The 23,649-nt window shown below is 38.8% G+C and overlaps 2 protein-coding genes and 1 non-coding gene across 3 annotated transcripts; 2 read left to right on the top strand and 1 right to left on the bottom strand.

Annotated features, from left to right (window-relative positions):
* Nucleotides 1-1,482: 1,482 nt before the first annotated feature.
* Nucleotides 1,483-1,554, bottom strand: trnae-cuc (transfer RNA glutamic acid (anticodon CUC)). The gene has a single exon. It is a non-coding gene; the product is annotated as a tRNA-Glu (tRNA).
* A 726-nt stretch (nt 1,555-2,280) lies between these two features.
* On the top strand, nt 2,281-12,295 carry ice1 (KIAA0947-like (H. sapiens)). The gene is made up of 20 exons (XM_028013549.1): nt 2,281-2,499; nt 2,649-2,707; nt 3,202-3,313; nt 3,426-3,502; nt 3,984-4,021; nt 4,104-4,186; nt 4,284-4,360; nt 4,477-4,514; nt 4,653-4,735; nt 4,829-4,865; nt 5,050-5,100; nt 5,208-5,291; nt 5,388-5,743; nt 5,905-8,280; nt 9,423-9,591; nt 9,776-9,936; nt 10,304-10,494; nt 11,093-11,193; nt 11,301-11,399; nt 11,536-12,295. The coding sequence occupies exons 1-20, from the start codon at nt 2,410-2,412 to the stop codon at nt 11,715-11,717; spliced, it is 4,464 nt and encodes a 1,487-aa protein (XP_027869350.1). The 5' UTR covers nt 2,281-2,409; the 3' UTR covers nt 11,718-12,295.
* Nucleotides 12,296-13,296: 1,001 nt separating this feature from the next.
* Nucleotides 13,297-22,808, top strand: LOC114142306 (terminal nucleotidyltransferase 4A-like). The gene is made up of 11 exons (XM_028013521.1): nt 13,297-14,322; nt 14,446-14,569; nt 15,209-15,255; nt 15,586-15,706; nt 15,820-15,927; nt 16,007-16,135; nt 18,192-18,405; nt 18,841-18,964; nt 19,056-19,159; nt 19,308-19,489; nt 20,478-22,808. The coding sequence occupies exons 1-11, from the start codon at nt 13,637-13,639 to the stop codon at nt 21,057-21,059; spliced, it is 2,421 nt and encodes an 806-aa protein (XP_027869322.1). The 5' UTR covers nt 13,297-13,636; the 3' UTR covers nt 21,060-22,808.
* The last annotated feature ends 841 nt before the right edge of the window (nt 22,809-23,649 follow it).

Genomic DNA, 23,649 nt, shown 5'->3' on the forward strand with positions numbered 1-23,649 from the left:
GGGATTTTTTCATGCTAAAACCCCTACAGTGATTGGATAGTATCGATGAAAATCTACATATGGCAAGGTTACAAAGACATGACTCACTTTCACAGACAATTCAGCCTTGAAATTTTCTCCACATTACCTACGTGAGTTGCACGTGAAAACAAAAATGTTAGATTCACTTAATCTAGCTAGTCTCTATTAGGCTTAGCAATATGCTCTAATTTTAATCTTTGCATTATGAGCAGCTGATATCAAAACCCCAGGGACGGATGTTGATAAAATCAGCCTTTTGTACTGCCCTTTGAAAACTGTTACCAGAACAGAAATTTAAGGTGTCTTTTGTTTTCTTCATGCAACGTCGCCCATCTGTTCTTCCTCTTCCCCAAGGTACCACTTTGCAGTATTCATAACATTAAGAACATGTCTCCTAGACAGTTTGCTGCTGTAGAGTACATCTAAATCAAATACTGTGGGAAATGTCTGGACCTGATTTTAAAAACCAAAAAAAAAAAAAAAAAAAGACCAGGGATCATGAATCAAATTGTCTTTTGTCTTTGTGGGAAGGAAAAATTATGCAAAATAAGAATGCCATAGACCTTATGTTATAGTTGTTTAGTAACTGGAAATTACCTTCAGCTAGGCTTGTTTGCACATCTAAACACAAAGTGTTAGTCTTTCATTATAATTCCATGCGATAATAGATCCTGTGTGTTTAGAAAGAGAGGTTGAAAGTTAGAGAAGGGTGTAAGCAATGCAATATCACCCTCTAATGGCAAAACAACACATTTCAAATCAAAGGAACAATATATGGAACAAAATATGACTGGTATTTAGAAATGATCATGTAGACCAGAGTTTACTTATAAACCAGAAGGCAGCATAAAGGTGGCTTCATTCTAATATTTATGAAGCGTAAGGTTGGGGGCACAAAGAAGGCTGTGTTTTCTGAGAAGACTAAGAAGTGCCAATCTATGAGTAAATCTGTTGTTCTTCAACCACCGCTCCATGACAGTTTCCTCACCCAGAGCATCCTTTTGGGATTTGGTAGCAACTCTATAGACAAAGAACAAGACCGAATAAAGAACAGACCAAGAGTTGTCTTAAAAGTCTGCTGCCTGTAGAAGACATGCCACATTTTTTCTATCATGCTCACAATCTTTTCAACATGTGTCCCACTGGTTTATGCTTAATGTCACAATAGTCCAAAACTTTTTTACCCCAGAGCCATCTTCAAAATGAAATTGAACTAAAAAAACAATACCAATATGCTGTAATTACAGGGCCAAACAGTTCTTTATGCATGTTCTAGTACAGACTTGAGAACACATTGAGAACTGTGCTTCTCACAGAACTGGTGAAGGATGAGTGAAGGAGCATAAAAATGGTAAAATGTTTTTCAATTTTACCAGCGCTCTTTGGTATGCTGGACTCTCTATTTAGTTAAATGCAATTCATCTGTTCTCGTAAAGGCAACACACAGTGTGGAAAAATTAGTTCCCTGACCGGGAATCGAACCCGGGCCGCGGCGGTGAGAGCGCCGAATCCTAACCACTAGACCACCAGGGACAGTTGCTGCAAGAATATTCTCAATATTTTTATCAGGTGACCTAGATCCAGTCTGGTACATGCCACTGGTACATGCGTTTTGCAGTATATTATTTGGTAGCATTTCTTTCATGTCGGCATGAAAACAGTCAACCATCATTATCGAATACTGCATAGTTAAACACAACCCGCTGCTACAGTTGCAGTATGTTCTTTATTTCGGTCTCATATTTTCTCATTCCAGTAAAACAATAAATATAAAATAAATGAATCATTAGCTGACATTTTTTTCGAATGTATACCAGCGCCACAGAGAGATGTATTATATTATAGCACTGAAGAATACCGTTTGACACCAACATACTTTCCGCTGTTTCAATGTAAAAGGTGAATCACTGTTTTTTTTTATCACTATGTCAAATTTAAGCGCCGCAACTTATAATTCAAACGGTAAAATGAAACTTAAATGCGGCCCCTACAGGGTACATGTTGAGTCGCAATCGTATCTTGTAGAGTCTTTCGCCACAACAAACTGCCTGAATGAAAATACCATACCATAAAACAAATCTTAAACTCAGAGCTAGCACAAACACACAAAAAACATTAAACCTTTCTTACGGATGCTATTGTTGTTTTTATGCAGTGAAAAGGAAGAATATACCTCATAGAGAGGTATAATTAAGTGACAAATTTTACAGGCGTTTTCCGAAGCTCCTCTTCCTTGCAGGGTCCAAACGGGGGCCTTGATCAACGTGGGAGACGCGAAAACGTGAATTTGTTTTGGTCCTGTTTGGAATGTGTGACACCGACCGTTGATTCTTTGAAAGCCTGTTTATTAAGTACATTGTGCGTCGTTGTGGAAGTAATGGTCCTGCCATGATGCCAGGAGACACTCAGGCCAAAACGGCGGCAATTGCCGCGGATGCGACAGTTGGGAGTTGTCAGAACTGCTCTGTTTTGCACCAGGTTAGTGTTGGTTTCTTAGACAGGAAAGACTCTTTAAAGACTCTCTAGTCATTGACCACGTTAACGGTCTCAAATCTGAGTTTAGCATGTTGATGATTACACATACTTACACCTTTATATTTTTGTGTGTCTCTTATTTTGTTGAGCAGAGCCTAACGGAGTACGTCGCATCATTTCTTGCTCTGAAACAGAAAATAGCAGCTACCGAGTGAGTATCGGCTTCAAGATGAGTTGTCATGGTGACAAGTCAGCCAAACGCAGATAAATCCGCTTACTTCAGGAGCCGAGATAAAAGTTTTAAAGGAATAAAAGATAAACTAAGCTTATCGTGACTAAATTGTTTCTATCTATTGTTATTGTTATTGTTATTACATATGTTTCATTGCTTTCATAATTATAGCCAGAAAATAGACTTAAGGGGAAAAAAAAAATTCCATTCTGTTATTTCACTCAGCTAATCTCTATGCAGATAGTTTTACTTTGCACTTACTTAGTATTACTTAACATCTCAGAAGTAAAATAAACAAGTATGAACTTAAAAGCAGACAAAAAACAAAACTTTAAAAAACAAAATGTAGAATAAAAGCATGCAAAAGAATTAATAATAATGAGTGAAAAGCAGCTTTTACTATAACTCTTTTGATTGTTTCCTTAAATTTGATAAAAGCTTCAATTTTTTTCATTACATATCAATGTTTGCAGTGACTCCATCAGGCTTCGAGAGCAACTGGAGGAACTGCAGATGCGGTTGTTTACACTGGAGAAAAAGACAGCAGATTATGAATCCGTACAGGCCGAACTGGAAGAGAAGACGGTAGATCTTATCCCTCCTCAAAAAAATAAAGAAAATAGTTTTCCTTAAATGAATCTGCCTTTTGCTTCTAATGTACAAAACTTAACTCGCCTATATTTTTTCATTTTTATAGGGTGCACTTAAGGCCCATGAACAGCTGTCTGAAGACATGAACAAATTAAAGCAGGAAAAGAGCAACGTGTTGACTGAGTAAGTGACTGTTTTGGTTGCAATTCCAGTTCCCCTACCCTTTGAAATTTTTGCATATTGTGTCATGTGGCATACAGAAACTGGATTGTATTTAACTGGGGTTGTGTCTGATTGATCACCATAAAGTAGTGTTTGCTTGCATTCATTTGGGTGGAATATGTCAGACTTGTGATTTGTAAATTTAGGAGAGATATACCCCAAAAGACTTGCAGCAATAAGTGCAGCTATAAGGAAGTTGGATTAGGACTGAAAATAAACTCACTCTATAGATTTTATAATTTAATTTTATTGAAAAAAATACAAATCTGAATTCTCATGTCCTATCTATGCATTATTTTCTTCTGGTCTGTCACATAACATCCTAATAAAATAGAATATGAACAAAGGGGTCCAACAGTTATTTTGAGATATTGTTAGGGAGTATGGATAAAAGGGTCTCTGTCATGGTGAAAAACTCACTGTAACTCTTCTTATTTCTTAGGAATGAAACTCTTAGAGATGAGCTGAAATGTTTGAAAGGTAAATTGCAGTTATTTTCAGTAAATTCTACTAAGATACTAACAGTATGCTAACTATTTCTTTGTGTGTGTTGAACTCTTAGATTTAACAGAAACACGGGGTCTTGAAAATGCACGTGTGAAAAGAGAGAAAGCAGCTGTTGAAAATGATTTATTAAAAACTCAGGTAAAACTTAAACAAACATCGAAAATTCATGATTATTTTACTGACCAAAACATTAATCTCCTCAATATCTTTGTAAACTTTTTTTTTTTCAAATCAGGCATCTTTAAAGGAATCTCAGGAACAAGCAAAGAATGTTGATAAATTGACAAAGGAGAATGCCATCATGACAAACATGTAAGAGTTCAGCTTGTTTTGTTACTGAAGAACAACTATTTCCATGCTACTCACACTTGGTGTGTATTTTTGTTGTCGTGGGTAATGGTTATGCAATGTTCCTTTCTGATTGACAGGAAGGATAGTCTGGAAAACAAAGTTAGCATGCTCAAAGGTGAGATTTAGACATTTTCAGAAGTATTTTCTGACATGAGCTGAAACTTTATCTGCAGAGTCTGTTGGTTGGAGACAGCTTGTTTTTTATTTTTTCTTTGGTGGGTTCTTAACTCTACTTCTTCTAAAATTATTTCAGACTCGATTTCTAAACAGAATTATCAAATATCTCAGCTGACCAATGAGAAGATTCTGCTTGAAAGGAACGTTAGTGACCTCCAGGTACAGTGAAAGCACTAAAGGGAACTGCAGACTTGGGGACAAAGGGGGTGCAAATAGTCAAACTGACTGATTGTCTTTAAAATTTTCTTGTAGGTGAGACTGATAAAACTGGAAAGAGAAAGATGTAAAGGTACAGAATGCATAACCTTTTTTTATTATTCTTAATTTGTGATGGCGTCTCATTTTTACTGTTTATTGGGAACTAAGAAGCAAAACAAACGTATCAAAGCGTTTGCTTAATTTTTGCTTATAAAGTAAATAAATATCCAACAAAAACATTGTAAATAATCTAATTGTGTCTTTAAAAAAAACAGACTATAGGAGCTCTACAACTCAAACAAGAGCAGAACCAAAAGTTGACAAAGGTATGATGATGGCTCTTTTTATGATGATTCATTCGATTTGCATCACGACTAAGCCTAAAACCAAAATGAATTTTTCTTTGTAAAAAATCTCTCTACGTACTTTACAGGAAAGGTGCGACTGCTGCTGCAGAGTTTATGGGAATGTGTGGATTCAGAGCACGAGCAATCGTCAAACATATCCATGTCACCTGGTGAGGTCATCATTAACACCTCTTCTGCACTTGTATGATAAAACAGAAATGCATGTCTTTTTATGTTCTCACAGTCTTGTTTGCCTTTTATGTTAGAGTTTGGTTATAGGCGGGCCCTTCCTCCTTCTCCACAAACCAAACTGCAGGCTAATGAAAGGCAAATGTCAGCCTCTGCTTCTGAGACCATCGGGGTATCGACCGGTCTTCATGTCGAGACCAAATCTGCTCTCACAAAGTTGAAACCTTGTCCTCGAGTGCAGGACTCGTGCAAGCACCAAGCATCTACCCACCACTTGAATCAAGACAACACACTGAAAAAGAGCAAAGAGTCACCCAAAAAAAATAAAAATAATGAGTCATCTCCCATCAAAGACAACCTTTATGTATCTATTGATGAAATAAGGGATTTTTTAAAACCACTGCCCCCCTGCATATCTCCGCTTTCAGAATCGGTGAGAAGTTTTTTTTGTTTTTGTTTTTTTAGCTATGTGCAGCTTCATATGCTTTTTACTAACTGAAGTCATCCTTTCTGTGTACAGTCACCTATTAAACAATTCTGTTTTTATACACATAAAGTTTATTTCACTGCTATACTTTTGCTTCTATCTTTCAGGACACCAGTGTAGAAGATGGCGCAGCACCAACCATCTCACCAAAAGAGATGGATGGTGAAGAAAAGAATGACAGTCCTGAACTTTCTGAGGATGTTCAACTTCCTAAACAAGATCAGCCTTCAAGGTCTAAAACATCACCACTACATCTCAACAGTCCAAAATCTCTGTCACTTTACAAAAAAGATAATGTGGACATCCTGGAACACATTTCAGATAAAAAAGACATTGGACACTGTGGATTGGGCGGTAGTGCTGAACTGAATGAAAGCTCAAATAAAGTTCATAAGAACAACAGTTCTCTAAAAAACGTGTTCCCACCCAAACTGACACAGTCTTTATTATTACTTAGTAATGTTTCAGAAGAAGCTCTCTCATTACCAGATGAAGATATGGAGCATTCCCATAGTGAAAATCCCAACAACGAAAGTACAGATATCTGTGATACTGGAACGGTTTTTGAAAAGGCAAAAGAAAACAATTCGGATACTGCTATAAAGATGGATGTAGATATGAGTCCAGGTGACATTCCTGATGTCACAACAGTTGTTACTGATGGGGAAAGAGATGCAACTGCAAACTCTGGAGAAGCAGAAAATGAACAATGTGTTGCCCAATTTAAAAGCAAAGAATCTTTGATAGACACCAGTGTCACAGACAACCAAAAAGGTCATGTGGATTCTTGTCAGGACAGTGCAAATCTCACTGCCTCAGGGGATCTCTGCAAAGACTCAGAAATGCCAGAGGAATCCCCACCAAGCAGCAGTGACAGCATGAGTTGTGTCTTAAATAAAAACCTTGAAGAGGGAATGGAAGTAGATGCTGGAGTCCATTGCTCTGGGGAGAATGAAGGGAATGCAGTGCAAGTTCCTAGAGAAGTTGATGTGACAGCTTCACCCTCAGACCTGAATGTCTGTGATAAACCTTTGTCTCCTAAAGAGTCTCCGGTTTTGAACAGAGAAGTTGAGGGGTCCCGTTCTGACCTGGAACATGAAAAAGCAAATTCTATAGCTCCATCGCCAAAGGATTTTGACAAAGAGGAAACAAAAAGTACCAATACACCTGATAGTGCTTCTTCATTGTCCCCAGAAAAAATTACTGTTGACTGTAAATCTTTGGAAGACAAAATGCATTCTGTGTGTAGACAGTTAAGTCCTTCATGTCGGTTATCTCAAGTAAAATTGCTTCCTGTGGAAACTGACCCAAACACGGAAAAAGCTAACGACAAAAAGAAAGTTGCAAAGAACAAGCTACTCACCTCAGAAAAGGAAATTGTCAACAAACTTCACTCTGATCCTACTACTTCAAGTCATAAGATTTCTTCTGCCATAAAAGAACAAAACCAGAGCCTGGAGACATTTACACCAGTCCATGAACAGCCAGATTTACATACAAATGGTGAGGAAAATGTTACACCAGTGGGCAGTCCAACAGCAACTCAAACACCAGAGTCCATCAGCCATCTTCTCTCGGAAATGGGTCCTCCACTTCCCCCAGTCCTGACCCCTATAACAACACCTCCTAAGGCAGTAAAGCCAATCAACCCAAGCCACGCAATTGGAAAACTTTCATTTCCTTCACCGATGGATAGCTCAGCTTCTACCACTCCAGTAAAATTCCTTTCAACACCCAACAGTCAGCAGCTCAGCTATTCTTCTTCCCTGACCAGTCCAACCCATCCAAATGGAGTCCCCTCCTCACCACTCCAGTTTAGCTCAGCCACTCCAAAACATGCATTGCCAGTTCCTGGTCGCTTGCCTGCCAAAGCAGTTAATTCTTCCCCTTCGTCTTCGACCAGTCCACCTCAAGAAAAGTCCATGAGCATTCTAAATACCATGGACCCCGGTTCCTCGGCCTGTACCTGGACTCTTAACATTTTGAAAGGTAATGTCAATCTTAGCATGTGTTCATCAGAGAATCTAGTATTACCTAAAACAACGGACAATCAGAGATCAGGCTTCAAAACCATCAGCTCTGCTTCAACAGCCTTCACAAAAACAGAGACCAGGGGAGAAAAAAGACCTGCTGGCGATTCGTCCCAGTCCAAAAACAGTAAATTCCCAAAGCTTGACAGCAGTTCTGCAGATGTTACTGACAAACAGGAGTCTTCCTTCTCTTTACACAGTGGCAATGAGGCAGCCTCTTCCAGTACTGTGGCAAAAGATCAGAAGAAAAGCAATACAGCATCTCCATGCATAGAATTTGAAGAACCAGCTGAGCAGGATCTTATTGTTGACTATTTAAACAAAGTTAAAAAACAATGCTTCGATTTGCTGCCTGTTGTCCAGAGCCACCTTTATGTTGGTAATCTGCCCAAAAAGCCTATCCTGAGAGAAGAGGAGAAAGAGGTCATCTCTGGCATATGCAGACGTAGCTTGGTGAGTATAGTGGTTAATGGATGACTTTGGCTAAGCCTGGAATGCAAACTATTTCTTAAATTCTCTGTGTCTGTTCATTTTTGACAAAAGAAGTGCCACAGTTTTAGGGAATCCTTGATTAATCAACAAAATTAAGTTAGGGTTCATTGCAAACAGGCTGCAAAATGATTAACATGCAGCGAGTTTACACTGTTTTATGTAGAGCAAATTTAAACTCTCCTTGGATGATATTAATAATGTCTATTTCCATTTTGTTGGTATTTTTTGTTTGAGTTTCTGCAGGGGACGGATATTGGTCATATACACTGCTCAAAAAAATAAAGGGAACACTTAAACAGGTGTTTAACACTTGAAGTGTTCCCTTTATTTTTTTGAGCAGTATAGTATTTGTTTGATCGTGTGATAGTGATACAGCACAGGATTGTGGGGTGTTTTAATTGAAGCAGAGAAGCAAAGTCAGCTGTTGGATCATTTCTTCAAGGTGTGAAAAGCGTAGAGAAATATGCATGTTTGGCAAAAATCAGTTATTGGCCACAACTACAATATTAACATTGAATATCAGTATTGGAGTAAATGTTCATGTCAGTACGTCCCTACAATTATAGTGTTTTCTCTCATCTTTTTAGCTGAATTAATTTTTTTCACCCCTAGATTCAACACAATTTTACTTATTTCATTTTCTAAAAGATAAAAACCTTATTCATATATTTTTTAAATTAATGCTTAAATTAGTTTCATCGTCCTTGATATGCCCAATAAAAACTTAATATATAGGGTAGCAGTACTTCAGTTTTTGAGTGTCTGGCAGAGAACACAGAAAAGACTTTGAATGATGCACACCCTTTTCAAAGTCACAAATGGAGATTGAACTTCCTGTTTGACCTTGCTGCTGTCGCTAGTCTAATAGTGGCGTAAACAGGCAATGTTCCTCCGAATGGCTACCACGGGAGATTCAGGGATTTCTCAAACATGCATGAAAAAATCAGCAACACTCCAGGTGTGTTTTTAATGAGGGAATAACACTATAACATGATATAAAGTTGTTTTTTTTTTTAAATGTTAACTTTACATAATACTGCCACTTTAACAAAGAAATATATTGTTCTTATGCAGATTTTAAATGTTGTCTTTCCTCTCACCAGCTCCAGGTAGATGAAATGATTGTGGCCATATTGACCAAACTAAAGGCTGAAAAGAATGCCCTTTGTCTAAACTACTTACAAGCCCTCTGTCGAGTCTACATAGGCATCTGTAGACAGAAGAAGTATTGGGAGAAGGCTCGTATCCTAGCCTATAGCATTCTTGTTGAAGGTGGGCAGTTTTTTTTTCCCCTTACAGAAACTTAATATTCATATTTGTGTACTTCCACTTTAAAACACAATTAGGTTTAAATTATCGTACATATAAATGAGTCCTAAAATCTTTTTTCCTTGTCTTTTTATGTTTAACTTTCAAATTTTGTGATGATTTATTTTATGCTGTTTTACCTTTTCAGATTTCCCAGATTCAGCAAAACTGGTCTTGTTTATGGTGACGACATGGCCCAATGTTCTGTCACACAGCAGCTTACTGTGCCAGGCCATTCATGTTATTACCCAACTGAAAGCACCAGAAGGGCTTCTTGGCTGCCTGTCAGCTTTCCTTGGATGGGAAAAGGTACACTGCTAAAGTGACTTCATGTAATTGGGTTCTTTTGCAAATATTTAAGTCGTTTAATTGTATGACACATAGCAGCAACAAAGCAGTTAAAAATGCTGTATATGATCAAATCAAAACACAGTAACCGATTATTTTAGAATTAACCCATGCTCCAGTTATTATTAATCAGAGGCAACTCTCAACAAGTGGGGTTTTAGTGGCTTCAATTAGTACAGGAGCCTCAGTCTTTATTCAACTACGATTCGATTAAAAACATAACATCAGTATGATGCTCAGTGATGGCGTCATTAGTTATATGATGCTAGGCAATCTGAATCTAATGTGATTTACTGAAACCACGTCTCCCCTTCTACCATCAACATAGAATCCTCCTTGTGACCTTGACCAGCTGATCCTTAGAACTCTGACGGAACTCAGTTCAGGAAACAATCGGTCTTTTACGAAGCATATGCGCTATGGAGAAGACCTTGGAGCTGGAGCCTGGGAACAAATCTTCACACTGCATCTCCTGTGTTCACACAAAAAGTGGAAATGGACCTATGAACACATCCTGGGGTATGCTCTTATCTTTTTCTTTCTTTCCAACATACGGACCTTCTTTGTATTTACAAGTTCACTATCTTTTGTTTGTTCTACTACAAAAGATATATATATATATATATATATATATATATAGTACAGACCAAAAGTTTGGACACAACTGTGTGTCCAAACGTTTGGTCTGTACTCAATACAGACCAAAGGTTTGGACACACTTTCTAATTGAATTCAATGAGAAAGTGTGTCCAAACTTTTGGTCTGAACTGAGTACAGACTGTGTTTCTTTGTATCAGTATATGAATATGTAAGCGTTCTGAATGCCGTTTGGTGAATATGACTAGTGTAAAGCACTAGGAGTGGGTGGTATGAGTAGAAAAGCGCCAAAGCATTTAATCTAGTTACATTGTTTCAGAAAATATTGAGTTTTGTTTAATTGTTGACCAAAATCATAACAGTGAATAAATACTTGACCTATGTCAAGTATTTATACTTGACATAGGTCAAGTATAAATGACCTATGTCATGATGTATTCTATCATGACATACTCATGATAGAATACATTTTTCATAATATTCTTATTTTTGGATGCTCTTGTTCATTTTATTCTGTCAGCAAAGAGTTGTGGCCGTTAATGAACGCCTGGGTTCTACAGCCAAGAGATCAGCAAGAACCAGTTCGAGATGAGACTGTTGCTACTGTACTTCGACTCATAGGTCTGTGGTTTGTTTCTTTGCTTGTATATTAATGCCAACTTGAACTAATGATTAAAATGGATTATGATTAGACAGAGGAGAGTCTGATTACATTTGTGTTTAAACAGGACGGCTCGGTCAGCTGGGCCTTAAAGAAGGTTCTGTTTCCTCTTTGGTCACTGTGGCCAATATCATCAACGCATTTGGAAGGCATGGACAAGCTGAAGGTATGGGGCTTCAGCGAAAACTGACAAATTTTGTTCAGCTGTAGTAACCCAGCCAAACAGACCAAAACCGTTAAGAGTAATGGTTACACATAGATCCTCGGAAGTGTTCTAATCATGCAATATCATTTTCTTGCAGGGGTGCCTTGGACGGTCCAGTTAGCAGCTATTTATTGCATCTATGAGCTATCTCCCTGCAATCCCAAACAAGCCCTGGATGCTTTGGCTGAGTGGAGAGGCGAGGCTCCACAGAACGTCCCTCCTGCTGTCGCAAGTTGCATTAATCAAATAGCATCTATTTGCAGAAATGTCAGGAGCTGAAAATATACTAAACCACATTAACCATAATTTCTGTGCGTAACTATTTTTAAGACAAGACAAATACCTCAATATTGATTTACAGCCTGCATCCTTAATATAGTTGTTTACCATGTAAGCAGGAGTGGCGACTAAAAGGTTTGTATTCTTTGTAATACTACAGGGTGTATTGAACTCCATTTTAATATTTTTGTCCACATTTAAAGAAGATTGTTTCAAATAATTTCAGACTTTATAAATGTTATTTGTTTTTAAATTGCATTTAAATTTGCAAGTCTTTGGAGCAAAATATTTTCTTTTATGGGGGTCCAAGAATTTTTATTTTCTAAAGTTTAGTCTACTACATCCTGCAAAAAACCCACTAGAGCTAGACATAGTAGACTATTTGACATTGTACAATTTTCAGGTAACAAAGTACGGTATAATACTTTATAATATGTACAGTGTGCTAAACTGTGAAGCTGGTGTATATTAATTAGAAATATTGAATTCCTTGTTTTGCCAAAGTAAATGTTTTGTACAGTTTTCTTCAGAAGCTTTTATCTTTTCTAATTAAAATGAACACATCTTGTATAAATTGATCTTTTTGCTGTTGTTTCTAATTAGTATGTCCTTGATGTGCTTTTTATGTTTGACCCTTTCAGCCATGCCCTCAAATAATAGGAGGAAAAATACAGGTTTGTATTTTGCAAGGATTTTTGATGTTTTGTGACTTTAAAGCTACATGTTGTTTTAAAGAACCAATGGAGGATAGAGAACTGACAATCCTAACAAACCTTTTAGGAGGCCCTTAGACTGACTACACCACTCAAGAAGAAGAAACAAGAAAATATTATTTGACAAAATAGATAAAACACCTGCCCGTGTGGTGTTTTATTTCTTACTGTTTATTTTTATTCAAATGAATTTTGGGGTGGTACTGATTCTAATTTTAAATTTGATCAAACCATAGATGAGATCAGTGTAGATAATCCAGCCTAAAAGTTTTTTGATGAGCAGTTGGAAACTGTCCAGTATGAACTGTGGCTTTCCTTCGTTGTTTATGGGAGGTTTATGTTGTGTATGTAAACTCTGAATTTGACGCTTAACATTTACAGAAAAACGAAACTTGCTCTCCAGGATCCCACTAAATCCTGGACAGGATTTAGTGGGATCTAAATCTAAATTCACTTCTGAAAAGCAGTTGTGATGTCATCTGGTGAGTTTTGGACAAAACTCTTATCAATGAAATAACATTTAAAAATGTGCATAGTGTGAATTAATATGATTGAGCTTTGATAAAGGGCAGGACTGCGAAACAGGCTGCATATTCGGTATGTTGCTTAGTATCTAGGTTTTGCAAGTCTATGTTCACAGACATTAATCTAATGCATCCGCCTGTATTTGTCACATAGAAAACGATTTGTTTCCGGTTTTGACTGCCAAAATAAGTAGAAAAAAAAACAACAAATATTGCTTAAAAGTAACCTTATTGTTAATGTATTTTCTTATGCATATTTTTTTATAGTTTATTGATATGCATTATTATTATTATCAATGTTATTTTAGTGGCACAACAATGTACGCCTTTGTAAAGAGAAGCTTTAATAGTCTAACTTCCGGTATTTCTGGTTACATGTGTCTAACTCGACACTTCCTCCAGCGTAGTGTGGGTGTGTTCAAAGATTTAAATCCCTGAGAGATGAGCGGTTGGTGAACCGTAGTGGTGTTGCTTGCGCCATATTGCCTGCCTTTTAAGGGGAGAGGAGTTCGGCCGACCCGCTTGACAAATCAAACCAGTCTCCAGACATGAAGCTTTTTGGAAAAATCTTGTAAAACGGCACCGCGTGATTCTTTCGTGTCCTAGAGTGTAAAGTGTCAAATTGCGAAGTTGCTTGCGTTGGTTATTTCTGTGTGGACGGTTCTCGGTACACTCGCGTCCAATGGATCGCAGGACCGTTTGGATTCAACCGGAGCAGAAGGGACCGGCCACTTCCGTGTGGATGCAGGTTTGGGAGCCCTCACAGGCATTCGGAGCAAATTCCGGCCTCGACAACCGGCCTCACCACCAGCGCAACTTTGCGGTACTAAATGCAAACTTGGGCTCTTACGTCGAGAGCTGCGGGCATGTAGTGCCGACACCCGGGACTGTGTTTGGTAAACTGCCGCGGGCAGACAGCGGCGGCGGAGGAGAGAGGGGAAGTGTCCGGAGGAAGGGCTCCTTGTCACCGTCCTCCTCCTCTCTGGACTCGGAGGCCGACAGCTCCTCTCCCCACGGCTCCTCGCTTCAGATCGACAGTCTGAGCGCGGCGGACGAGGCCGAGCAGTTTTTGCACTACGGTGAGCGGAAGGTGAACGAGAACAGCCTCAGACGGCCTTTTCACGCTGTTCAGCAACACTGTCGCAGCATGCAACAGCCCGGCGGCCACACCCCCACAGGGATGAAGAACCATCCAGGGAGCAAGCAGCACCACTATCAATCACATCCACCCGGCCGCAGGCGGCAGCTGAACAGGGCCAACACTTTCCACGGCTTCAACCCGCTCCTCTCCTACGACATCAATGCCCACTACGTGGACTCTTCCTATAGCCTGTGGAAAACCCGGCGCTACAGCCCGGGCATTAATGGGTAAGAGAACATAATGGTTTATCATTACCAGCTGCCGTATTAATGGATACGGAACACGTTGTCTCCTTTTTCACGTGAGCATTTTAACGTGTTTAAATTGAGTTTTTTCTCTCTTTTTTTCAGTTTACACGAGGAAATAATGGACTTCTTCAGCTTCATGTCCCCAAGACCCGAGGAGGAGGCCATGAGAAGGGATGTAGTGAACAGAATAGAAAGTGTCATCAAGGATTTGTGGCCTACAGCTCGGGTGAGTGGAACAGGAGAGTGTAGCACAGTTGAATACTGGAAGTATCTCTGGTGGGTGAATCCTGGTTTGATTCGTCTGTTTGGGGGGCCATATTACACTGAAGTGTTCTACTGAATTCTCAAGTTAATCACCAAAAGGTAGTGCTGTTCACATCCTAAGCAAATGACAGCTCCAATTTTTAACCTTTTCTCTTCAGTGTTTTCTAAGCATTCACTTGAAACATTCTACAATTACAGTGCCATCATAACACTAATGTAAGACTTCTTGAGCATTAGCAAGAGTTCCTTTTGGATAGCTTTGTACAAATGTAACTTTGCAAATCACAAGTCAATGTTGTTGGACAAACCTAATTTATCCATCAGTGTCGATAAATGATTTTAAAACCAATGCCTGAATTATCTTTTTGTTAGCACTGTCTGGATTTCCAGCCATTCTTATAAGCCTGAATATTCTCCACACTCTAGCCTTATTTAAGTCCTCAGAAATGGATAGGCTTCAAGACTGGCATATTTTATTGAAGTGATACACTTTCCCACTGCCTGAAAGCCTTTGCATGAAAAAAAAAGCTTTGTCTATATTGAAAATGATTTCAATGTATTAGAATTTAAATCCGGTTTGTATTGTTTCATCTCTCTGCAGGTGCAAATTTTTGGCAGCTTCAGCACAGGTCTATATCTTCCTACAAGGTATTTTTTTTTGTCTCTGCATCTCTGAATAAATATTTCTTTTAATGATTTTAATTTTTTGGAAGTGGAACATCACTAAATACTGATGTACCAAAAGTAGAGTTATTTGTTTTTGCCTGCTTCACTTTGGTCTGCATGGAAGCAGAAAGTTGATTTTTGATATTTGTTATATAATTTTCCACAGTGGTGGTGGAGATATGAAATGAGATGGATAATATACATTTTGTGCAGTTGTTTGCTTTGAAGCACCATAAGGTCTGTGTACTAATACCTACCACAGGTATAGATAAACCTTTAGGTAGCTGATGTTTGCATGTTTTATCTCCTCAGTGACATTGACCTTGTGGTGTTTGGGAAATGGGATCATCCCCCACTTCAGGATCTCGAGCAAGCTCTTAAAAGACACAATGTGGCTGGCAATTATCCTATCAAAGTCCTTGACAAAGCTACGGTGAGTAGTCTAAAGATTTTCTTTTTTTTTTAACCTTTGACGGGTGAGTTTATTCAGAAAATTGTCAAACAAACCTCTTTTAAATGATTTGCATGTGTAATTCTTGATCTCAGGTTCCAATTATTAAACTCACTGATCATGAGACCAAGGTCAAAGTGGATATCAGCTTTAATGTGGAGACTGCAGTGAAAGCAGCACAGTACATCAAAAGCTACCTTAAGGTCAGTTTCAGGTATTTCATATTTTTAAAGGGCCCATTATAAATGTTTGGATTTGTAACACTTCCTTTTGGTTTTGTAGAAATACACAGTTCTTCCACCCTTGATCTTCGTTCTGAAGCAGTTTCTCTTGCAAAGGGATCTGAACGAAGTCTTTACTGGAGGCATCAGCTCATACAGCCTTATACTAATGGCCATCAGCTTCTTGCAGGTGCGCAAACACACATGCAGTATTCATGCTACAAAAATGTGCCTTTCCATTGTGACATGCTAATACTGACTCGCTGTTTTTGTGAAGTTGTATAATCTGTTGAGGAAAAATGTCGTACTATTAAAAATGTAATGTAAAAAAATGCCAAAGAAAGTGAGCTCAAGGCTCCATGGCATATAGAACATTAAGCTTGGGAGTTGATGGTGTTTATCTCAATAGCCACCCAAGAAGATGGTGATGGGAGTGCCCTATTGTGAATGCTGTGGCCTACACCGAGTGGTTTTTATATGGTCTTTTGTCTGGTAAAGTTGAGTAGAGATGAATGTTGCCTAGTTTGGACACTGATAAGCCCTGCACCCTATCTAGTGATTAAAAAAAATAAATAAAAAATGCTCCATGGACCTTACCAAGCTCCGCCCACATGTAAACATGACTCGATTAGTGCATCATTTCTTCCGGATTTTCACAATATATCAGCTACTATAATGGTCAGAAGAACTAACAAGTTCATGTCATCATCTGGGAGGAGGTTACTGGTTTCTCAGTCACAAGCTGGTTGCAAACCTGAGGCCAGCAGGTGTCAGTCAGTTATGGTAGATCTGACATTTGGTTTGATGACGTCAATATGAGAAGCTACAGGCTGATAGGAGGAACCAAAGAGCTCTGTAAAGGTAAAGGCAAATCTTCTGAAGTTGGGATATAATTAATTTAATTTCACATAATTACCACGGTAGAAGCCATTTGTTTAAAATTTTATGAAATATATTTGTTCTATTTGATGTTTGTTGTGAATGACGTAAACTCACAAACGAACGAGGTAATTAGTCCAACGTTTAGAAACTACAGCGGCTGTAATGCGCCACAGCAAAGGTAAACAAAGGTAAAATAACCTGAACAGGTGATCAACTCAAAACCACTCCTACCTTTTTACTCTCTCTCTCTCTTTGTAGTTTAAGCACACCTGTTACCGTGGCAACCGTCTGCGCCCCGCAAGACGAGCAAAGATTACGTTAAAAACATAACATTCAGTCCATTATGATATCAAGTTTCCAGGCTTGATATTTATTTCTCGATTATTAATCAGCGTTTCCCTGAACACAGCGATGGTTGATTGACTAGCTGTACTTGGTGCTAACGTGGCTAACACCAGTAACAGTTTAGTCCAAAGCCTTTTCTGCTAAAATAAAATCTTTAGTGTATGTCAGATACAGACACATTGCATATTGATCTGTTTAGCTAACGTAAGACTGTGTAGCAGACAGGCTTCAAGGTGTAGAAGTTGTATCAGTGCTGCCATTATGCTGTACTTAGCTAACGGGAAGCGTCTGTTTGTGAGACGGCACGTGACCACGTAGAATGGGCATCAGCCAATGAAAAGTGGCCCCTCTGGTAAGGTCTATTGGGATTCCAGTTTGCTTGAAAATTGCCATAGTGGAAAATGATGTGTTTTGACAAAGTTTTTAGTAAAAATAAATTTTCAAATGTCACCCAGCTGGGCTAAATTTTGCTCAAGTTCTGACCAGCATTCTTACCCTGATGTGGAAGGAGATGCAGCAGCATTTATAGCAAATGTGTCAACAGAGCACTTTGTTGGTAAAAGAGTCGACAGTCGCTTTTGGTGTTACAGAGCTGTTTTCAGGGCACACTAGCTGAATAATTAATTGAATACTCAAATGCATGTAGTTTATTTGGATAAAAATACATTTTGCTGATATATATTTTTTATTATTTTGAAAGATTATGCTGCAGAAATGTAAGCCTTTTGGAAGAAACTTCTCAGATAAAGCATCCGAGCGTCACTGTGTAGGCTCCCACTGGTGTGGCTCAGTCAAGTTAATTTGTGAAAGGCAGAGGCAGCTTAAATATGAGCTTTCATTTTGTCATGGAATTAAGTTAAAATACATTTTAGACATTTTACGATATGATTTCCTGAATCAAAGTTGTTCAGCAGGGATAATGAAAATTGCAAAAAACAAATTTTTTCCAGCACAGGAGCTCAAATTTTTGAGGTTTCTTTTCTACGTTTAACTGTTATGGTTGCTATCCTGTCAACTAGTTACATCCTCGGATTGACACACGGCGCACCAACATTAACCTGGGCATCCTGCTGATTGAGTTCTTTGAGCTCTACGGTCGTGACTTCAACTACATGAAAACAGGCATCCGAGTGAAGAATGGAGGAGCTTACCTGTCCAAGGAAGAGATTCTGAAAACGATGGACCACGGAAACCGGCCTTCCATGCTCTGCATAGAAGATCCTGTGCAGCCAGGTCAGAATTGGATGGAAAAGTGTAATTAACTGCAATGTTCAAATTAGACGTGTAGTTGGACAGAATCAACCCTGTGAAAGTGTTATCAGTGCAATCAGATTGAAGGTGGAATTGATATCTGCAACGAAATGAACATTAGTTCTATGATCATTTGCAGGGTAATTCAGTTACAAAAAGCAGAAAATTAAGTATTTCTGAGATTCAACATGGGGAATATGAGGGAGGGAGTTGAACATTTGCAGCTAACCAATTTTGGTTGTGAACTTATTTTAACCATTGATTTTTCTTTTTGAAAACTTTCTGATTGAATCCTTTATTTAAAAAGTGCTGCTTGAACATGTTTGTATCGAATGACTTTCACTTAAATTCTGCTTGTATTCAGACTGACTTTGTCCTACTGATGCATAGCTGACCTCCCTGTTCCGATCCTCACAGGGAACGACGTTGGCAGGAGTTCATATGGTGTCCTGCAAGTCAAGCAGGTCTTTGATTTTGCTTATATGGTTTTGAGCCATGGTCTTTCTCCTCTGTATGCATACCCAAACAAAGAATATGACAGGTTGGTGAATTGCATTTGAATACCAAAGTCTCTACATGGTTTAGTGTGTGGGAGTAACCTGCCTTTTCTTATATTTTTGGGGTTGCTGCAGTACTTTAGGACGGATTGTTAAAGTTAGCCCAGAGGTGCTGTCCTACAGGGAATGGATAATCAAGAAGTGGGGAACCAAACGGTGTGCCAAGCTGGAAAACAATGGTAAGTCTGTGTTCCACTTTGGATTGCTTTTATGTTCTGTTTGGAAAATTTAATTTTATTATTGTAAGATGACATTTTTGTTGGTCTTAACAAGATGTCTGGTCATAACGAACATCTCTTAACTAGATGGTTGCTTTTTTTTTTATAGCTGTAGAGACCTGTGAGCAGGAGCTTGCCAGAATGATGCTGATTGAGGATCAAAGAGACTCCCCCTCTCCTCTGAGCTCGGACTCCCTTTCACCTTCTCCAGTGTTTCCTCCCAGCCCTCAACACCATTCTTCATCTTCCTCAGCGTGCTCACTTTCATCTTCTTCCTCTGGGAGCGACATTGTAAGGCCGTATCCGTTTATGTTTTCATTTGAAGAAATGTAATGCTAGCACCACTTTTTATATATTAGAATATTGTTACTAAGTTAATATAGTTTAGTAATTCAATGTAGAAATTGAAACTATCAGAGTTATTTGAAATGCTCATTTCTGTAAAATGATTAAGGCTTACATCTAATGAAAACATGCAAGTCAGGTAAAAGTTTAAATGTTAATTCTTAAAATAATACAATTTTAATCCTGAAATGTAAACCCACAGAAAACTACATTCATGTAGTGAACAGTATTTTCAGTGGGTGCTTGGTCCAGACTCCTTTTTGCACAAACTTCTGCTGCAAAGCAGTTTGGCATGAAGGAGATCAGGTAGGGCCTTTCTGGTTGGCACTACCTCTCAATTCCAGATTTAACCTTCAGAAAACACTTATGTGATTGCACTTAATGATCTCCCAATAAAATGCATAATTTACCTGCACCTGAAAAGCAGACATTGAAATACTGAGCGATAGGTTTGTACATTTTTCTCCTTGACCCAAGTTAGACATCTTTCTACTTAAGAAATGGCTCAACAAAAGGACTACAGAAGTTGTAGCCTATAAGTTGGATACATCAGTTTGTGGTAGCTACTGAAGTACTGACACCCGCCATAGTTCACACATTCACACATCTTTTCCAAACTTTTGACCTCCCCCAGAGAAGTCTCCATTGATAATCTTGGAGTCTGTAGGTTATGCAATGGCAGTAACATTCTGTTTAAAACCACACTTTATGTCCTAAAATTATATTCTGGTTTTCATCAGCTTTTAAGCCATAATCATCAAACTGAACAGAAATGTGTGCTTAAAACTGAGTAACTGTAAGAAATCTGAGTTTCACTTTTTAAATTAGGTTACTAATAATGTTGTTCAAATTGAATGAGAAACCCTTATAGATGCTGCCTTCTATTTCACCTTATTTGAGCCTCAATGCTTTCTGTTATTCTGTCTTTCATTAGGAGTCTGACTCTCCAAAAAGTAGCAACAGTTCTATCCAGCTCCATACTCTCACCTTGGCTTCAATCCATTCAGTGATCCAGGTGGCTACTGACCTGGGGGCCACACATCCAGCGAGCTTTTTGCACACTTCTCACCCCGCACCCCATGTTCAAATGCCTCTCCCGGAAAACCTCACCATCCCTCCTTCCAATTGCCAGTTCTACCACGAGAACCCTCCTTCCATTAGCGTTGTGCACCATCACACGACGCATGCCGCACAATTCCCCCAGCAAACTAAGCCACCAAGCCCTCTCCTTGCCCACCTAAACCACTCTCAGATAGGTGGGCCGCTCCACCACCCGTACGCCCAGAGATCCTGTTCCCAAGGCTCACTAGAGCCTCACAAGTTTGGCTCAAAGCACAACCAAACTGGTAACATCCAATGCCATAATATCTCTCAAAGCAACTTCAGTCTGCAGCACAGGCTGGTTCACCAAGCTCACAACGTGGTGCCATGCTTCAGGAACCAGCACCAGTACAACCGCAACACGTGGCGACGCAGAAAGAAAGACATGGTCCCAGCTCTGAATCAGAGCCAATGATGGAAGTCAGTCGTAGCACACATTCTGCTGTTGAAGGGTCTCCGAAAAGCATCTGCACTTGTCCCCCAATTCACGAGTTGGTATGAGGCGTACCCCATTGCTTACTTAGGACCATGCAAAAGAACAGAAAAAACTCTTAAGGTCTTAACCATGCTCATGTTGGTCTATCAGTCTAAACTCAGTGGCCCTCAAACCAGCCTAAACTCAGTTGATGAATTGGTGATCAGCCTACTGGGCCTGCCTCACCGGCCTGATCTCCAGATTACAGAACCGTTAAGTATTTAGTGTCCATGCAATTTGAACATCATGTGCCATAGTACTGTTGTGGTTCATTTAAGCCTGACACTCCTTGAACCTTTTGATTTTTATTGAGCCTTTTTTTATTATTAGGTTTTGGTCTTCTGAATGTGTCTCCCTCTTTAGCTCTAATGCTTATTCGGAGCTCTTAAAAGTCCAGCATCTCTTCTAGAAATTGTACTCTGGACCGAAGCGAAGCACTACACTTTCCTTCTACCTATGCAGCGCAATGCTGACAATGTTTTTTGATGTGATGGCACAAAACGGACATTGTCTCAAGTGCTTACACTGTGAAGACTGGTCTGAATGTACACTTTTTGTGTATGGGTATGTTGGTCATAAACCTTTTTTTTTTTTTTTTTTTTACTTTCCTCTTGCTTTAGACTCACCTGGATTTTTAAAATGTTGTTGTTTTCACATTGGTACCATCGATACTGCAGACTTTGCCACCTTATGTTTTTGTTGCAACAATGTGCAATATTACCGAGATTTTATTTCACATATAATTTTTTTAACCTTCGTTGATGTGTGCAATAGATTGATTCAAGGGCCTAGACAAAGCAAGTGTGTTTGTGTGTGTGTGAGAGAGATCTTCCTGTAAAAGGAGATGGTATGGTATAACGTTAGACATGTGCCAAAAACCCTTGACTCAACATTTACTCACTTGAATTTTTCCACATTATCACTTGAATTTTGCCAACTGCCTGTCCAAAAGGTTTTATTTTTATTTTAAGCCCCAGTACTATTTAGCAGAGCTCAAAACCATCTTCAGTCATGTTTTTCTCATGACATTTCAGAAGTAGTTGGTGCTATTTTATACCAGCAAAGTGCTTGTTTTCTGCCTTATGAATGCTCTGATTCTGTTAAAGCAGCAGGTTAACTGCCTTCTTAACTGACCAAATGTTTTTTTTTTTTTGTTTTTTTTTTTCCTTTTGTGGAGCCAGAGCTTTCTGTATATGTTTCAGTAAGCACTGCCAGGGTTATTGAGGTGCAAGCTCAGTGAGCAGACTACTATTGCTGTTGGTAAATGTCAGTATTGCCATCATGTTTTTTTTTTGTTTTTTTTTATTATTATTAGTCTGGTAAGTAAATCTGCGAAATGGTTGTAGGTCTTAATATTTTACAATTTACACATTGGTTTACTGAAATGCGAGGGCTTCCACATATGGAAGTTTTTTAGCAGATTCACAGCGAAATTTGAGAACTTGTTTTGAAAGTCGAATGTGCCTCCTGTGTACAAAACCCAACATGATTTTCTTAATATTATTCCTTGGTTTTCAACGCTACTTTTCAAACTATTTTCTGGGTTATTACCACATTGCATCACACCAAATCCCCAGATCTCTGTATGAAGGATGGGTTATAATGTGTAAACAACTTGCATTTCAATGCATAACTTTTTTTTAAATGTCAGTTTTCTATTTTTTTAATAAACATTTTAAAAAGCTATAATTTGAGTGAAGTTAGAATTTTTTTTTTCTTATCTGACCAGTGTTCATTGCTTCATTTTATACAGTACAGACCAAACATTTGGACGCACCTTTTAATTCAATGAGTTTCCTTTATTTTCATGACTATTGACATTGTAGATTCACACTGAAGGCATCAAAACTATGAATAACACATGTGGAAATATGCACTAAACAAAAAAGTGTAAAACAACTGAAAATACCCCTTATATTCTAGTTTCTTCAAAGTAGCAACCTTTTGCTGTGATTACTGCTTTGCACACACTCTGCATTTTCTTGATGAGCTTCAAGAGGTCGTCACCTGAAATGGTTTTCACTTCATAGGTCAACCTGCCCTGTCAGGTTAATAAGTGGGATTTCTTGCCTTATAAATAGTCATGAAAATAAAGATAACCCATTGAATTAGAAAGGTGTGTCCAAACTTTTGGTCTGTACTGTATTTAATGAGCTGCAATGATTTAGTGTTGAAGAGTTTACATCGTTGCCAGAGGTGTGCCGATCGATCGGCCACCGATCATAGTCGGCCGATTTCCGTAAAAAAGTGTATGATCGGTGATCGCCGATCACATTTACCTCACTTCGCAGCCTGCGTGTGCACTTTATTTCGTCTTTCCTTCACAGGGCGCAAGTGCGCACAAATCCTGTCGCGTGGAACTATAACGCTCAAACTACCTCGAGGGTGAAGCACGTCAAAATACATCAACACAACAAATCTGATATGGCATTAAAAAAAAAAAAAAAAAAACAAGCACCTGATGGAGTTTGGCTACATCGAGGCTCAATGCAGGGGAAAAAAAGGACATCCGGAGCGGCGAGATAGCAGG

The sequence above is a fragment of the Xiphophorus couchianus genome, chromosome 3, assembly GCF_001444195.1.
Source record: "Xiphophorus couchianus chromosome 3, X_couchianus-1.0, whole genome shotgun sequence".
NCBI lineage: Eukaryota > Metazoa > Chordata > Actinopteri > Cyprinodontiformes > Poeciliidae > Xiphophorus > Xiphophorus couchianus.

Excerpts from the sequence above, each read along its gene's own strand:
- LOC114142306 (XM_028013521.1), top strand. The coding sequence starts at position 13,637 with ATGGATCGCAGGACCGTTTGGATTCAACCGGAGCAGAAGGGACCGGCC. Across the intron at positions 14,570-15,208 it reads ATTTGTGGCCTACAGCTCGG|GTGCAAATTTTTGGCAGCTT; the intron begins GTGAGTGGAACA and ends ATCTCTCTGCAG. Across the intron at positions 19,160-19,307 it reads TGCCAAGCTGGAAAACAATG|CTGTAGAGACCTGTGAGCAG; the intron begins GTAAGTCTGTGT and ends TTTTTTTTATAG.
- ice1 (XM_028013549.1), top strand. The coding sequence starts at position 2,410 with ATGATGCCAGGAGACACTCAGGCCAAAACGGCGGCAATTGCCGCGGAT. Across the intron at positions 4,361-4,476 it reads AATGCCATCATGACAAACAT|GAAGGATAGTCTGGAAAACA; the intron begins GTAAGAGTTCAG and ends TCTGATTGACAG. Across the intron at positions 4,736-4,828 it reads GGAACGTTAGTGACCTCCAG|GTGAGACTGATAAAACTGGA; the intron begins GTACAGTGAAAG and ends ATTTTCTTGTAG.